The sequence below is a fragment of the Lissotriton helveticus genome, chromosome 3_1 (assembly GCF_964261635.1).
Source record: "Lissotriton helveticus chromosome 3_1, aLisHel1.1, whole genome shotgun sequence".
NCBI classification, from domain to species: domain Eukaryota; kingdom Metazoa; phylum Chordata; class Amphibia; order Caudata; family Salamandridae; genus Lissotriton; species Lissotriton helveticus.
In genome coordinates this window covers 1,570,766,503-1,570,785,520 of record NC_136061.1, presented here as the reverse complement: position 1 = coordinate 1,570,785,520, position 19,018 = coordinate 1,570,766,503, and the positions used below count along the sequence as shown (strand labels likewise).

Sequence of the window (19,018 nt, the reverse complement as noted above, 5' to 3'; positions counted from 1 at the left end):
GCAGTCTGTGGACATATATTCTGAATACTACCATGTGTAACAAATTCTTTGAAAGCCCTTTAGACTCAATGTTGAATGAGCGTCCATTTTGAAATATCAGCTTGATTCATTACCTGATGGACCCTGCATGCCCACATTTTTAAATTAACAATGGTTGTAGGGACTAAAATCTGTGGTCTGATGCCCTGCTTGCATTCTCATTAAACCATTCATCTACAAATGTATTAGTAATTGTCAAAAAATGACAGACTAAGAAAAGATGCACACTTCGTTAATCATCTCTGTTACTTTAAAAAACGCCATTCAGCGTTATTAATTTAGATGATCATTGGTTCGAAAACTATCACTAAACAACTTTCCTATCCTCCAACAACTACAAAATGTAATTTATGTTTCACCATGGGCTGCACTTGCAAACTGGTGCTATCTTTAACCTAATGCATCCTGAAGCACACTTTACTACCGGGAAACCAACACCCAAATCTTGCCAACTTCAAAGACCTTTATTGTAAACATTTGAAGGTCATTTCTCAGTGGCATACCTTACAACTATCCTAAACTCCTCAAAGTACAATTCACGAAAATAGGAAAAGACAACAAGACTTAACTAAAGAATGTTTTAAGATTGAAACATAGGCGTGTGGTAATCAACAATTTTTTTTACATCAATGTTAGTCAATGAAAAGTGGCAGAAATAATGCCATTCATAATTCATGCCAGTAATCGTGAAATGTAAACAAAAAACAAGGAATATTTTCTCTACTCCCAAGGTATTTATCGACAATGCACCTTCTCTTCTCTCACCCAACCTGTGAAAATATGATTGACTGCAATTCTCTCACACACACACAAGGTGATGGGAGAAATGCTTGCAAATATTCTAACCACTGGAAATCCCTCGAACTAAAATTACAAGCCACCTCTTTTCACCAACTGGCCTGGCAGTTCATGCTGGACAGTTCCTATTGGAGCAGGACAAACGCTGATTTACATATGTTTGGGTCTAATCTGAGCTCGCATGATGGAGCAATCACCAGTGAGTAGACTATTTGCAAGCATTCTTTCCATCACATTTTGTCTGTTTGAGGACTCCAGTTCCTTCATACATGGTCACACAAACTTACTCCACCAATTGGAACTTCTAACACGGCACTGGCTAAATTGACTAGATATGTGCTGCCAAAATGTTGTGAAGTTAAGAGATTGGGATGTGTGTCCTAATATTCTAACAACACAAATATCCCTTCTAAGCACTAAACCTTAATTCCAACCAGCATTTCGGATGAATGGTGACTATATCCCTATGAAGAGCCTCATCATGATAGACCACTCCCATGGTTATGCCTCATTTGAACCTCACAGAGCAGGTTCGATAAAGTTTATCAGCATATTCCGCTCACGCATACTTAGAATATGAATATATTGGATGCCTATTCTGCTTACTCATGTATATTTTACATACACAAGCATAAGATATGCACACTTGCATTTTAGGTGACAATGACAAATGTTCCAAGGCCTGGCATACATATGCACACATTTGTTAGGCATGAAATGTCTATTTGATGTCCTGTACATGAGAATGTACGTGTGAATATTGTTGTTTTGAACCCGACGTGTATGCATGACTTGTATCATGTGTAGGTGCTTATGTGTCATTCAACTTAATTAGCAAGCATTCTGGAAACATAAGTTCATTCACAAGGTATTTTAAACAATGCTTTGTGAATTGCAAAAAATAAGGCCAGGATCATTTTGGAGTTTTTCAGACTTCAGATACCCCTAAGTCTGCATTTCTCTTTTGTAAATCGAACCATTAGTTTTCCATGTTACCTACCTTGCACAGATATTTCAGACAGACACTTCTACTATTTGTGCTAAACTGGGAACCAGCCAACGTTTTTCAAAGAACTGCCCTTGGGGTTGGCACCGTATTTGAGCTCATGTACCTTGAAAACCTATATTCACTTATATATCATCAAACTGGGCCACTATTAACTGACCCATGACCACTCAACCCATCCTTATTATCATCATTTAGCATTCTAAAATGTCTACCTTCTAATGGCATTTTATACAGGAAATTCTAATTTCCACTAATTATGCTGAACTGGGAACCATGCTAAGGTATATATATATATTAGCATACCAACCCCTCCTTCGGATGTAACCAATAAGCATCTCTGGATCACAGAAGTTCTTAAACACAACTTAAATATCTCTCTAAATTCCTGATGGAGATCAGTGCATTCTAGAAGTCAGTGAGAGCTTGAGTGAAAATCCATGAATGTGGAAACCAAATCTGGGGTCCATCACTTACTCTGGAAAGATATGAAGGTCTTCAAAGGTTAGAAGATACCACACCTCAACAGTGTAGGCTGGCATTACTAATATCACACAACTGCTTGTCAGAAATAAGTGTGGTAAAACAATAAGCAAGTGCGTCTTACATTTGTGGCATAAAACGCCTGGGCTTCTGATGTGTAACTGCAACTATATATTTGTCTATTTAAATGTTAGACCTAGCATCTTTGGCATGGTTTCCCCCTAACCTTTTGCCTTCAGACCACCTGTTTTTATTGACATTGTGTTTTCTGGCCTCAGAACTCTGTGCACTTTTGTGTGTGTGCTTCTTGCTAAAATATGGTAACATTGACTTATACCCAGTTGGCATCTTTAATTTACTTGTAAGTCCCTTGTAAAGTGGCACTGCCTGTGTTCAAGGCCTGTAAATTAAATGCTACTAGTAGGCCTGCAGCACTGATTGTGCCATCCACTTATGTAGCACTCCAAGCATGTCTCAGGCTTGCCATTGCAGAGCATGTGTGTGCAGTTTTGACCTGCAAAGTCGACCTGGCAAAATAAACCTTTTGCCAAGCCCAAATCTTCATTTTAATACATATAAGTCACTCCTAGGGTAGGCCCTTGAAAAGCCCAGAGAGCAGTATCCAATGTATTTAACAAGTTGGACATTTACTTTTGAGTTGTACATGTGATGGAGTTAAATTCGTTTTTTACTACTGCAAGGCCTACCTCTCTTATAAGATAGTGTTGTAATTACCATATTACATTTTATAAGTGTGATTTCCAAATGGAAATGGTTAAGCCATTCATGTTTGGTATCTCTGGAATAGTAATTTAAAATCTTAACATGTTGAAGTTAGTTTTTAACTTGTAGGTCTTAAAATGGCACATTTGGAAAGTTGGTGTTTTCTTTCCTTAGTCATTTGGTGCCTGCAGCATGTCTCTGGGTCACACAAATGGGTGTGCGTAAAAGATGGGTATTGTGTATTTCTCCTAGACAGCCACACACCATGGGGAGTTTAGGTGTGACAGGATGGGCATGGGAGAGAGCAGCTGAGCCCCACTTATACTGTGTCCTGTCTCCACACAAAGGGCTGCATACTCCATGTAGTTAGTGTGGAACCAGGGCCAGGAAGGCAGTGCGCCTCTGCACTTCAAAGGGAAGCCTCTTGAAGTTTCTCCCCACTTCAAAGGCCCAACTGTGTATAAATACCTCACTCACCAACTATTCAGTGCACTTCTGGACCTGTGAATACTCCAAGGGCTAGTTGGCTGATCTCCTGATCTGAAGCTTCAGGGACACAACAGGCTTACAACAATCTTGCATTTGCACCTGGATTCTGCCATCTGTGGGTCCGCCCTGCCAAGTGGTGGCACCCTAGTCCTGAACCCTTGGAAGTGGGCTTAAAATACTCTGCCAGCATCTGTGGATACAGCAGAACTGATGCATCTCCAATGCTGTGCATCACAAACCCAAACAGAACCGATGCATTGCAGCTGCTGCGTGGATTGGACCTATCGCAAAGACCCACATCCCAGCCCTTTGGAACTGACGCATTTCATCCTCAGTGCAGGGCCTCACATTTCTGATCGACAACGCCCGAATCACATCCTTGCAGCTCCTCAGATCCGATACATTGCCCCAACTGCGTGCCACATCCTCAGCGCCGGACTTCCCAATGGTGCAAAACCCTGTCTACTATTATTAGTAGATAGGGATTTGCTTCAAAAAGCATGGGTGGTGGCACAGGAACACCCATATACCACCCATGTAATTCACTCTCTTGCGCAGGGTAATGCACGTTGTGCTGCTTTGTGTTACTTTTGGGCAATTTTCCAGTGCACAGCATATTTTGCACTAGAAAGTAAAAAACACGTTTTGGGCTGATTTGCATCACTGTTGTGATGCAAACCCAGAACAAAAGGTTTGTGAATGACAAAAGGCCATCTGTTCTTAGCAACTCATTCTATTTCACCATCCCCTCTGGAAAGTATTCTCTAATGTGCTTCGTTGTCCTTTTGGGCTCCATGTTCCTACTATTGCAGCTATTACAATGTCCAAAATTGGATGTACAGGAACTTCTCCAACCTTTACTTTTTAAGATTCCCAAAATAGCTCACATTTTTACCAATTACATTGCTGCTGTTGCGTGCCCTTGGGTGACCTTTCAGGGCTACAGTGAAATACATCTCCAATGACACAACCATCCTTATCCCGTGGAGTATGGGACCCCCATAGAGCCAACACGTTACTACACCAGAGTAACTGCATAAGGCAGAAAGAATGAATCTGGATATAAATGTCTCCTCCTCCATGGAAATCAGAGATAATATTCAATGGGTATAAGAAGTTGAGCCATGAGACCCTTGTTGTTTAGGAACCAATGTGATTCAGGTGAATCCAGTTGAATGAGTGCTTCCTGGGTGAAGCAAAGGGGTTGTCAGATGCCTTTTGAGTCCATTCTGCATTTGTTATCTTTGAAATGGAGAGCCATTACACTGCTTAGGAGCTCACTATCCTTGCTCACCAGTGTGAAGAATTTGGGAGCAATCTTGAATGCTTAGTTCACCACCTAGCCACAAATCTGCTGCAAGCGCAATTCTTTACCTCTAAGATCTTTCATGACATCATTTTCCCAGTAGGTCACCAGCACTTATAAGTGTACTCTCAATAAGGAACATACATTCACCAAATCAGAGCAAAGCAGCAGAATCCAGAAAACTCATTAGGCCACACCTTGTGGCTTCTGGGAACAACTGGATAAGTATATCCCGCCAGTCACTAAACAAAGGGGTCAATTGCATCCCTCTTTGCCTGAAACCAGGTATTCTTTATGAATCTGGGTCATGCTTTTTCATCAAGAGATTCAAAATCTGTTTAGGTTCAAGAACTCTCCGTGTGGCTTCACTATACCCGTGACAATATACAAGTACAGGAAGAACCTCAAAGGTGCTAGTTTGCTAAAAGTGCGTTGACCAAAGAACTCTACACCATTAACCATAAAACACGTGGAAGAGGTGTGGCGCAGCGGCCAGGGTGACTGACGCGGATGCTGGGGATCACGGTTCGGGCACCTGCGGCAGGGGTCTGCCCAGCACCATGTGAGTCTGGACAATAGCTTGTTTAATCTTCCCGACGGCCCCCTGCGCCGGGAAACCTACTACGGGTAGCTGTGCGCTTTAAAAATACAGGATTATTATTATTATTAATAACCATAAAACACATTACCGACTGCTACTGTTTTTCGATTACTCACTAAATGTCACTTTTCCTGACATTAGAAAACATTGTTTTATTGAATGGTCCCCATCTTTCAGTTCAGAATCCATCCCCCGAAGCAAATGGTAGATTCCTAAAAACACCTTTAAGTAACATAGCAGAACTCTCCATTTCATTCCCCTTCTGTCTATCTATTTGGTTGCTTTGTAAATGGTTCTGTTATACTCCTCCCTTACCATACTGCATTTTGGGATGGCTGTTACATTTACGCATTCCCCATTCACCATCCTCTCCCTTACTTCCCTTTTATTACTTAATTTTATGGTTGTCATGCAAAACCACAAACATTTTGGGAAGTTTGTGGTGAAATAAAAATCATAATTTAGTTGCTAGTTATTTTGACTTGCATCGAACCTTATTTAATCAGGGCTCATAATCTTTCTTTCAACATTAATTTACAGATAACAATCCCAAGTTGTGATAACAGATGTGGATGAATCACTCCCTTTCCAGGAATATCAGCAACATCTACCCTACCAACTTTGTAAGACACACAAAAATACGTTTTCCTTTATTACACGTTTACACTGTCTTTTAAGCAACTTTTTTTTTTGCAGAGTTTTATATAGCGCGAACTAGACCCGAACCGAATCAGGTATCAGAGCGCTTTACATAGCACCAGTTACGTTACATGAGGACACACTTTCATTTTTAGGCACGGGGAGATTAAGTGATTTGCCCAGAATCACAGGAGGTTTTAGGCACAGGGAGATTAAGTGATTTGCCCAGAATCACAGGAGGTTTTTGGCGTCGTTACCGAGACTCGAACCCAGATCCTTAGGTCTGAGGTCGAGCGCCATAGCCGTTAGGCCAACTCCTCTCAACTTTGCTCTGATAACTCTATATAGTCTGTAATTCGAAAAACCTGTTAGTTACAAAGGGCCGGATGTAGGTCGGTCGGTAACGGCCGAAAATCGGTATTTTCGGCCGTTACCGACCGGTATTTACGAAATGGTATGTAGGGCCACACATTTTACAGATTTGGTAAATTTACCGATCGGTAAATTTACCGAATCTGTAAAATACCGAATCGGTATTTTTACCTATTCGATAAATTTGATATGTAGGTGGGACTCTTCTGAGTCCCACAACCCTTACCGAATCTGTATTTTACCATCAAATATATTTGATGGTAAAATACCGATTCCGGTGTGCATGCACATGTGTGCATGCACACCTGTGCCATATGACAGGCAGACCTGCCCCTAGGGCAGGTATGCCTGCCACATGGCACCCGAGCCTCTTTTGGGGGTGCCAGAGGGTGTCAAAGTGACACCCCCTGCACCCTTGTGGAAATCTGTATTTACCGATTCGGTAAATACCGATTCGGTAATGCCCATTCATTCCTATGGGCTGCCAAGCCCATAGGAATGAATGGGCATTACCGGTCGGTATTTACCGAATCGGTAAATACAGATTTTTACCGATTCGGTAAAAGGAACATCTGGATGTTCCTACATGTCCCTCATTCTTATTTACCGATTCTTAATTACCGAATCGGTAAAATTCGGTAATTAAGAATCGGTAACTGAGTCCTACCTACATCTGGCCCAAAATGTTGGACAAAAACATAAGCATGCCGCCTTCTAACTGTATTTGTGAAAAATGAAAAAACTGGTGTGGAAGTCTGATGTCTTCCCCCCCTCATGCTACCACATGCAGGCTATGTCACTATGATGAAACTAGTTTGAAGAAATGTCGTTTTAAACAAAGCTTTATTAAGATAAGTAGGTCTCCTAAATTTGAATTTTGAGTCACTATGGCAAAAATAAAAGTAACTGAGGTTTTCATTATTAGTACAAAGGAAAGATGACAAAAATAAAAGTGGAAAGAAAATGTTAGACCTGTCAGCCTTAGCCTTCCCCCAAACATTTTGCCTTACTCCTCCATTTTTGCTCATCTAGGTTTTGTTGGCCTCAGGACTCTGTGCAGTTTACCACTGTCAACCAGTGCTAAAGTGTGTGTGCGTACTCCCTAAAAAACGGTAACATTGGCTTCTAGCCGATTGGCGCATTCAATTTACTTATAAATCCCTAGTAAAGTGGTACTGCATGTACCCAGGGCCTGTAAATAAAAGGCTACTAGTGGGCCTTCAGCACTGATTGTGCCCCCCAATTAAGTAGCCCTTCAAAAATGTCTCAGGCCTGCCATTGCAAAGCCTGTGTGTGCAATGCAAAATAAACCTTTTGCCAGATCAACCTTTCCTTTTTATTAATACATATAAGTCACCCCTACGCTAGTCCCTAAACAGTCCACAGGGCAGAGTATTACACATTAAAAAAGTTGGACAAGATTAAACTGTTTACATGTCCTGGTAGTGAAAACTCTTAAATTATTTTTTTTATTACTGAAAGACCTACCTCTCCCATAGGATAACATTTGGTTACCTTATTACATTTAGCAAGTGATAACTTTCAATTGGGAACAGATCGGAATATCAAGTTTGGTGTCTAAAGAATTGGCATCTTAAACCCTCTTTAATGGTAAAATCGTATTTTAAGTCAAAATTCTGGAAATACCACTTTTAGAAAGTTGACATTTTCTTGGCCTAACCATTTGGTGCCTGCAGCCTGTATCGTGGGTCACATGACTAGGTGTTGCTGGCTGTTGGTTTTTGCATATTGCTCCCTGACATTGAAACAGAGGGGACTCTGGGGCATATTATCAAGGGATTTATCTCCGCTTTTTTGGCTTTAAAAGCCAAGAAAGCGGAGATAAAATTATCTCCCTATCAGCAACAGGGTGCTAACACGCAAATTTGCATGTTAGCACCCTTTTTCTCTACGCTTCCCCTTGCATCTCTAATGAGATGCAAAGGGGGCGTTCCAGAGAAAAATAATAGGAGAAATGTTGTTAAGCGACATTTCTCCTATTATCAAGGATTTCGCTAACCATGTTAGTGATAAAAAAAGCAGCGCTAACCGCTGTTAGCACTGCTTTTTTTACACCTGGTATTTTCCTGACTTAGCCATCATATCCTATGGAAGATGGATATCATGGCTAAGTTTGTGAGCCCCTATCATAAAGCTAATGCCAAACTTCGAGAGATTATCATTGGTTTTCCAGCGATAATCTCTCATTTGGCAGTTAGAGCGAGGATTTTTATCACTTCTGAGATAAACCTTGCTAATAGCAAGTTATATCTGCGATAATTTCCGGCGATGCTTAGCGTTAAAAAATTCATTGCTAAGCATCGTTAGCGATAAATATCGCTAATCGTTGGTAATTTGCCCCTCTGTATTGACAGGATAGGCCATGTCGGACTTAATGATGGGGAGGAGCTGTCACCTAACACACTTACACATCAAAAAGACTCTGCCTCAGCACACTCAAAAAGGGTTTACCACCAGTCTATTACACCCTCAGACAAGCTGGGGCCAGGACATGGAGGCAAGCCATTCCAAACACCTCTGGGCATGAAAACCTCCAGAACGTTCACCTACTTCAAAGTTCGCACCAAGTGTAAATATTGGACACTCAGATCCAAACTCTTCAGTACCCCTCTGGACCTGTGGAAGACTAAGAAGGACTATTGCGCTGTTCTGCTGCAAGAAGGACTGTTGCTGCCCTGATACTCTGCTGCCCTGCTGCCTTAATGAGAAGGGATTCTGAACCCAGGACCACCAAGGGCTGGTTGGCTGGCCTCCTGACTGGAACTTCAGGGACAGAAAAGGCTATATCACCTTGAACCCAGTAGCTGGACTCTGCCTGCCTTAAGTCTTGCCCCCCAAATGGTGCCACCCCAGTCCTAGACACTTGGAAGTGGACCTGAAGGTGCTCTGTTAGCCCAGCTGTGGGTTCTTGGGCAGAACTAGCAAATCATGATGAATCCCCTTGCAAGCTTGCCTTGGAACTACTGCTGAGCTATGCTTACCTGATGCAGGATCTCACATAACAGTTTACAGCTCATCCGAAATGCTGCTACGCAGCGCATGCTCAACACAGGATCTCACAATGCTCCGCAATCAGGAATTAAGGATTTGTTCAGTGGGCCTTACTGGGTCCCTGTATCCGTCCTGTGCTCCATCATGGTCAGTCTAAACCTCTGACTTTGTCCCAGTCCAACCACAGTTGGCGCTTGTGCTATTAGGCACTATTTTCACTTAAATCTTTAAAATTGCATATCCTGGATTTTTGTTGTTTTGGTCTCAAATAATTTATTCCATTTTACTCTATGTTTTGTAGTTGGTATTGGATTATTCTTGTGTTGTATTTTTACTTTATAACTGTTTGAAGTGCTGCTTACATATTTTACACATAGCTTATGCATTAATTATAACAGATTTTGTGCCAAGCTACCAGAGGGTTGGGCACTGGTTAATTTGGGTGTTTGCTGGGGACTTCACCCTGAAAGGCATTGTGGTTTCTACTTGAGTAGGGTTCCACCCCCCTTCCGCACCCCATAACCAGCAATCCAATTTCCCACAGAATATAATAGTGCATGACTTACTGAAATGAGAAGGATTACGTTTAGGATTCTGGGTTAAAGTTAGGGCTGGGTTAATGGTTAGATTTAGTGCATCAATAGGTTAAGAATTAGGGTAATGGATAATTTTAGAAGTAGGTTTAGAGTTAGGTTTAACTTTGACACTAGCATTGGGTTAGGTTCAAGGTTGAGGCTAGCACTGGGATACGTTTAGGGCTGAGACTAGAAATTAGTTGATTTAGGGTTAATATGTTGGAGGTTAATTGAGAAGCTTTTTCTTTGAAAAGTAAATTTGTGCAATTCTATTAATACGATGCCTTGTCACATTAATGAAAATTCAATTCATGCAGAATCTTCATAGTGGGTGATTCATCATGGTATTTTTACTTAAAAGTATCCACTCCAACATAGATCCAGAAAATGTAAATCTGTGAACTCATAAACAGAAAAGCATCCCATCATTGTTCAACCTGTCTGTAAACATGCCGAGAAACACAGTATAGTTTTTTCAGCACCTTACATCCAGCTATTAAGGTGTTCAAATTGGCACTGGGCTCATTCCAAAAAGTGGCCCTTACACTCTAGTCGCAAAAAAACACAGTTGATGGACAGAATGTAGAACAATGTCATATTTTCACCCCAGTACAAGGATCTGGGTCTAAATCCATCGTTTTTTTGCACTCCACACCACCCTGGGTTAGACACTGGCTATATGCAAATCAGCTCTGACCCTGTGCCTCATGGGAACAGTCCAGTCCGAACTACCAAGCCATGTCTTTCCCAGACCGGAATCAAGCATCCAAGGACCGGTTTCTGGCTATCAGCCTTCATCAGCCTGGATAGCTTGACTCCAGTGGTGTGGAGAGCCTTGGACTCACGTCTGAGCATACCCAGCCCACTCGGGGTGAAAATTGCAAAAAAACACAGTTGATGGACAGAATGTAGAACAAAGTCATACATTCACCCCAGTACAAGGATCTGGGCCTAAATCCATTGTTTTTTTGGACTCCACACCACCCTGGGTTAGACACTGGCTATATGCAAATCAGCTCTGACCCTGTGCCTCATGGGAACAGTCCAGTCCGAACTACCAAGCCATGTCTTTCCCAGACCGGAATCAAGCATCCAAGGACCGGTTTCTGGCTATCAGCCTTCATCAGCCTGGATAGCTTGACTCCAGTGGTGTGGAGAGTCTGGGACTCACGTCTGAGCATACCCAGCCCACTCGGGGTGAAAATTGCAAAAAACACAGTTGATGGACAGAATGTAGAACAATGTCATACATTCACCCCAGTACAAGGATCTGGGCCTAAATCCATCGTTTTTTGCACTCCACACCACCCTGGGTTAGACACTGGCTATATGCAAATCAGCTCTGACCCTGTGCCTCATGGGAACAGTCCAGTCCGAACTACCAAGCCATGTCTTTACCAGACCGGAATCAAGCATCCAAGGACCGGTTTCTGGCTATCAGCCTTCATCAGCCTGGATAGCTTGACTCCAGTGGTGTGGAGAGCCTGGGATTCACGTCTGAGCATACCCAGCCCACTAGGGGTGAAAATTGCAAAAAACACAGATGATGGACAGAATGTAGAACAATGTCATACATTCACCCCAGTACAAGGATCTGGGCCTAAATCCATCGTTTTTTTGCACTCCACACCACCCTGGGTTAGACACTGGCTATATGCAAATCAGCTCTGACCCTGTGCCTCATGGGAACAGTCCAGTCCGAACTACCAAGCCATGTCTTGCCGAGACCGGAATCAAGCATCCAAGGACCGGTTTCTGGCTATCAGCCTTCATCAGCCTGGATAGCTTGACTCCAGTGGTGTGGAGAGCCTGGGACTCACGTCTGAGCATACCCAGCCCACTCAGGCTGAAAATTGCAAAAAACACAGATGATGGACAGAATGTAGAACAATGTCATACATTCACCCCAGTGCAAGGATCTGGGCCTAAATCCATCGGATTTTTGCACTCCACACCACCCTGGGTTAGACACTGGCTAAATGCAAATCAGCTCTGACCCTGTGCCTCATGGGAACAGTCCAGTCCGAACTACCAAGCCATGTCTTTCCCAGACCGGAATCAAGCATCCAAGGACCGCCATAAGTGTGGCAGGGTATGCTCAGACGTGAGTCCCTTGCTCACTTTGCCACTGGATTCAAGCAAGCCGGGCTGAAGACGGCTGGAATGCCAGAAACCGGTCCTCGGAAGCTTGTTTCCGGTCCAGGGAAGGCATGGCTTGGCAGTTCGGGCTGGGCTGTTCCCATGAGGCACAGGGTCAGACTGATTTGCATATAGCCATGTCTGAACTGGGGTGGCTGAGTGGGCTAAAGAACGGTGATGGATCAAACCCAGATCTTTTGACTGGGTGTGAGTGTTTGATTGGTTCAGATGCTCCGTCCATCACCACCCCCTTTTGTTACACTCTAGTCAGCCTCTTCTGTTGGCTAATGCTATCATTTTTCTGATTTAATCATGTTTACCCTTCTTTCTAAAGGAATGGCCGAATTTAAGTTTATTAAATGAAGATTCATTAGTATTATTAGTTATTCTCATTCCATATATTTAATTGGGGCAGGCACGAAAAGCTTTAATCGATGTCCATGTAGCCTAAATAATGGGAACAGTTTAAGAAACTAATGAGCACAGAGAATAACAGAGAATATTTCCACTCTGCATTGCTGAGGCATTTAACAAACACATCTTTGCTGAAGTGGCCTGTGGATACACCTCATGCACATGTAGAACACGTTGTTTGTGTGTCGCATGTGGTATTGACTTTCCTGCAATGTAGTCTGCAGGAAATCTGTTAAATGGATCTGAGCATAGAGTTGTCACTGTATTCCTAGTGTAAGGATGTGGAATGCATGCAGGATTCTCTGTGTCTCCCTGGTCTTAGTCACATAACATTTCACTCATGTACACCACTAAGATGGAGATTTGGACCGTACATCAAGCTCTGATACCCTTTTACATTTTTTCAGGTGCATACAACGGGATCCTAGTGAGTTGATCACCTTATGCTCCTAATGCAGGAAGAACTTCCAGGTCCCCAGAAATAAGCTATGAGCAATGAGTCTTGGATGGAATTCCTCAAATGGGTGTTATTTTAAGACCTTTGAAAGGAGTCAAGAATAAAGTGGTGAAACATCTCAACACAGGTCCAATACTGACTTATAAACACTCAGTATCAAACACCTTGTCTCTCCTGCAGAAAATCATGACGTCTGGGTCTTGACAGTCTTGATGATTCCCCTGGTCATTGCCTTGGGGGCATATGGTCCTTGAACCTCCATTTAATACTATCGTTGGGTTTTAGGATGTTGCCATGGACATTGGACCTTTGTCATGAATAAAAGGTTAGAACGTGTATCTGCTCCAGGAGACAGTTGAAATTACCAGCTTGGCCCCTGCAGTAAAATATTTAAGGAACCTTGTTTGTTGAACTTCAACAGCCTTGGAACTCCTAAGTGTGTTAATTCAGTAGTGGCCAAATTAATAAATGTATTCTTCTATCTGTTCATCCATCCATCCATTCACTGACACACTTAGCTCCCCATCCATCCAGCCATCCATCAACCATTCTTCCGCCTACACATCCACCACCCATCCATCCATGCATCATCCACTCACCCCTCCATCCATTGAAACATTACAGTACATCATTATTGTGATCTTAGCGTTTATCCTTTTGATGTTACTCACATCCTAATAGTGCAGCTGTTGCTAAACCTTATGTGATAACCAGGAACTAAGGGTTAAGAAGCAATATTCAGAAAGGAGATTTGAACATGCTCACATGTTGGTCTTATTTTCTTATGAAGCTGATTGAACTGAAGTTGTATGCTGCAGTCAGAAATGTGTGCCAGAGGAAATCTCTCCAACATGTTTTAATACTACTGGCTGAGAGGGTTTTCCCTCATCCAAGGTGGCCGCCACTCTGAAATACAATGACACAGTGCAACGATGGTGACTGGTACCATGTGCAGTCAACATGTTAAGAGATCACACAGATGGCCCCCAGGATTTGCTACTCTAAGTCCACATACTTTAAAATATTTACTACTGTGATTCATTTGTATTTAATTACCTGTTTACCTCTCCCCATCAGATTATTAAAGTAGAAGCACAAAGAATGAAAGAGAAGTATATTATGGTAACCACCATGGACAGAGGGGTCAAACAGGTAAAAAAGATAACCCTCCAGGATTATGCAGTTATATGAACTACAAGTAATATAGAGTCTTATCTAACCTTGGTTAACAACTTGTGGGAATGATCCCTACTGACTAGATTACTGACTAGATTTCTCCTGGGCAGCATTGGAAGCTATCTCTGTTTTACTCTGGGACAATATGATTCATCAACAATACTATTTTGTCTGTGCAATTAATATACACAAACATTTATGCATGTTATCCTTTTACACAATTGTATTTAAAACTCATACTTAAAGCTCATGGATTTTATGAATGTGAACCTTCTTTTTGTTTTTCGTGGATGTTGTCCAGCCTAGCTGTTTGTTATTCTGTGGGGACTTCTTAAAAGTCTGCGGTAAGGTATCATAAAACAATGACTTTTTAAGCGTATTCTAACATGCATTATCAAAAAAGATGCCATGCATAGTTTATTTTGTAGGATCTGTGTATGACTGCTGTACTCAAAGAGTGTACTTGTCTTTACTATTATAATTTTATGTATGTAATCTTCTGTGTACGTTTATGATTATTTTTGAAATATTGAATAAAGATGAAAGATTCATTTGTATTTAATGGATCAAACAGTGCAGTAAAGTTTCGAGGTGCTTCCCACCTGTACCATCTCTTCACCACCATTGAAAGCACCACAATTGAGGTGTTCCCTTTGTCATGCATCTGGTTTAATTGGTTGAATGCCCCCCACACCTATCATGATCTGTAGCCACGGTTTACCTTTCACCCCCCCCCCCCCCCCCCCCGGGTGGTGAACACTTTGTTCCTTCTTCACAAGCACTAAGGATATCACCTCATATACCTATGTCAAGAGCACACTCCCCTCTTCTTCCACCATCATCTCCACCCTAATGCCAATGTCTCAGAGAGTGACCATTCGTTCTACCCCACACACTGCACCCTCACAGTGGTGTGCAGCCCCAGATATGGAGTTGGAAGGCAGTTCCATGTGCTCTGGGTGTAAGAGGGATTGAGGGCTGGTGAGAGATAAATGGATGAATGAGCTAGGCATCAGTGATAAAGTACACGCTTGGTGAGTGGCTGATTAATGAAGCTGACCAGTCAGTGAAGATGCACTTTCTGTTATAGTCTAGACCTACTGTGGTTGACCATGCTTACTTGTAAATTTATTTAGCTTCAAGGAGTGGGGACAATCTGCAAGAATAACCCCAAAACAAATGCCTGTGCACTGGGCGAAACAAAAGATGAACCCTTTCTCTGCATACTTTCAGAATGGGAACAATATGGGCCAAGCACTCCAAGGAAGGACTGACAGTGCACACTCCAAGGTCAGGGGGGGTAGTGGAGGCTCCGGAGGTCAAAGCTCCAGCTAAACTGTCTCAATCTTTCACCCTTTCATTGTCAATGAAATGGGGCCAGATTTTCATTTGGTATTAGCCTAGCATGAATTGCAAAGACCTCAGATAAAAGCTCAATCTCAGACACATATTTTCCCGAAGATCATTATGATTATTATTAATAAATATTATCATCAGTTTTATTAATATCATTGTAACACGTATTCGATGTAAAAGTAAAGGTATTTCAATAGTAATAATAACAACAAAACAACAGTCTCAACAAAAATAATCAATATACTAATAATCATAATAATAATAAATCCACCAATTTTAATACTAAGTGGAGTATTGCCTTGACAGTTATTTATTTTATACATATTATCAATGCTAAACTGAAATTCATAAGCCATCATCTTGATCCATTGGAATATATACATAGCTGAACTGAAATTTACCTAGCAACCGTCAGTTTTTTTTCCCAAACGTTTTTGAACCAGCAGGATGAATGCCACAAACACCCACAATGTCCTGTTCAGTAAGTAAATGTACAGCCTGAATGGTCTTAAAAATATTGGTGATCAATACCAAAAAAAACCTAAGGGCCTTTTTCACAAAGGTAAACTTATACTATTGTGTAAGTTTACGATTGTTTGGTATTCACAAAGGGGCTTACCTGTAGCATCTTTGGGAGTGCGGAGTCGCAGCACATAAAAATATAGGACAGTCCTATCTTTTTATGTGTGGATACTCTGCACTCCCAAAGGTACTACTAGTAAATCCCTCTGTGAATACTAATCAATCGTAAACTAACACAAACCTTTACGTTTACCTTTGTAAATCAGGCCCCTAGTGTTTCTTGGCACAATCACAATCTATCCCAAGGACACTAGACTACAGTTGCACACCCGCAAGACATTCATAAACAAAAAGGGTCCAATTTACAAACCAAGAAATGAACTCTTGCAGGCCTCCTACATTTAAAGTAGGCGTACGACCTATTTTAGAATACTCCAGACGTCCAGGAGTACACCTTGGGAGTTGAAACTGTTCCTAAGGCTGCTTGCTACTGGCCTCAAATTGTGAATTGTTATTTAACCTCAAACAAAACCATTTTCAAAAGCATAAACGTTCATGTAAACTGCAACATGGCAGTGTCAATTGTACTTCACAGTATTTTCTTTGTGATTAAACGTATAGGAAAACTTTCCATGCATAGCTGCACCCATACATGCCACAGGATGATTCCATTACTATTCTCACCCTGAACATTGAATTTCTTCTGCTTTGACAGTAGTAAATATGTGCCAATGTTGCAGAGGGGAATGAGCTGTGGGAAAGTCTATGAATACACCAACTTTCAAACAACCAGTCCTGATCCCTTTCAGAAGATTTACTCACACTTACAAATAAAGAGGAATACACCTGTGTGTTCACAAGTGTATATCCATTGAGGGAACAGCCCAGGGTGGATTTCCTCTAGTAGTTTAGGCCAGTCATGCACCAAACTGGAACCTGGCTTTAATAACTTGGCCGAGAGTTGTGATGCCTACGAAAGCAGATGACACAGAAGACAATACAAATGCTTAATTTCCATAGCAGACCGTGCATTCTCGCTTAGTGAGTTTGTAATCAATCCCATAGTGTTTGACCACGCAGCGGCATGTGTCTATATGCCAGGGGTCTTCAATATGGGGGGCCAGCCCCACTGGGGGACCATAACAGATGGGGGGGAGGGGGTGGCAGGCTCTGGTTAAAATAAGCATAATGCAGATATAATTGCTTTGTTTAAGCAGAAAACGAAGTATCAACAATAAGCCACTCTGTAACGGGCCATCACTAAAATCTTGTTCATTATAGCTGGCTGGGAGTTTGTTTCAAAAGGGAAGGGACTCAAAATATTATCCCCCATTTCTAACAATCACACTGTGCGATACTTTTACACATTGGTAAGGCCTGCCTGACCAGAATAGTATGTTTAGCAATCATTTATTGGATTTTTAAAAGGTTTAACATAACTGTAATGTTTAAATAAGTCTAGATATATTTTAACATTGCAAATTGAATAGAATAATTGTGAAAAATTCTGGGCGGGGACTCACATTTGTTTTTCTATTTTCACGGGGGACGCAGCATTCCAAGACCACTGTTCTGTGCCTTACGGCATCATAGGTGACCAGGCTAAGACTGTAAAGTTAAGCCCATGCAAATTTTCAAGCAACGTAGGAGTGCAGCACATCTGATTATATTCAGGGTCACTGGAATTGTACAGCAAGGGAAAACCAAAATATCTGAAATAGTTCACTAAGGATGCAGCCATAAAAGAGAAATTATGAGGATTAATCCTGCCTTACTATTTCGCTAATTTGTCATTAGACTTCACATTAATGCTGTAAGATAAAGGGTTACACCTCATTAGTGTCGGTTTAACACATTAATAGGGAATTTGCCAAATGCAAGGCAAACAGTTACCCTTTTTCAAATGGTTTGTCACTGTGAAGTAAAATTTATGGCATGTTTTTAGTAAACACCTGTAAACTATTTTTTTATTAGAATCTGAATATGATGTTGCAAATTTTGTATTATGTGGCAAGTGAGGTAAATGCATTATGTTTACGTGGAAAACGCAGCAATAGCAACATCGCAAATTTACAGGGGCACACAGTATTGAACAAGAAATAGTAGTTGAATCAGAATTAAACAATGATTTAACATGAGACAGGACAGAATTCAGTTATGATGTTGCCTATGCTGAACATACTGATCACTATAGGGACCAACAACTCCAAGGCAAACCCAAAAGGCTAGAACCACATCAATGTCCATCTACACCTGTATAATAACTTCTACTTGAAGGAGTAAAAAACAAGCCCTGAATAAGACATGAGGCAGAGTTAAATTGATACTTAGATTATCTATTACTCAAATTGAGGAATTACATGTTTTTGTATCGATCAAAAGCTATTCAAAGCTCATAGTGGATAATTAAAGAGCAGGCGCAATACAATACTTACCATGCACCACAGTCAGAAGAATACATGGAAATATCAGCAGGACCCAAAAATATGAAGCCCTTAATAACCCATAATCCATCTCTCCATGTCGCTCTTCGGGGTCAGCCTGTCGGGAGCTAATGAAGAGCCCGCCCAGCGAGTCCGCAATCATGAAACTAGCCTCTGGTGCTCCCTTCTCACCTCAGTTTCCTAACTTCTGCGTAATCTCCACCAGGGAGATGATCTCCACTGTATAGTGTTTCCACCTCCCCGCCAAAGAGATGCATCCGCATCTAATCTCAGATTACAAAGAATTCTTCCTGATTGATCTTAAATTATTCAGCTGTTCTTCTAGAACACTGAGCTCGGTTACACATCATTGCCTCAACCTTAATCTATAATGCAACAACCAACTGCATACACTCAGTGCCATAGCCGGTACTTCACCTCCCACTGAAACTATAGCAGATGTTTAAACATTCTATACATTTTTGAAT

The 19,018-nt window shown here is 41.6% G+C and overlaps 1 protein-coding gene across 1 annotated transcript in view; it reads right to left on the bottom strand.

The window, feature by feature from the left end:
- The window catches only part of VSIG10L2 (V-set and immunoglobulin domain containing 10 like 2), a 221,496-nt gene extending 202,803 nt beyond the window's left edge, over positions 1-18,693 (bottom strand). Inside the window, exon 1 of the mRNA XM_078683409.1 lies at positions 18,543-18,693. Coding sequence (XP_078539535.1) covers positions 18,543-18,693 — 151 coding nt within the window. The remainder of the gene's footprint in view (positions 1-18,542) is intronic.
- Between the last annotated feature and the right edge of the window lie 325 nt (positions 18,694-19,018).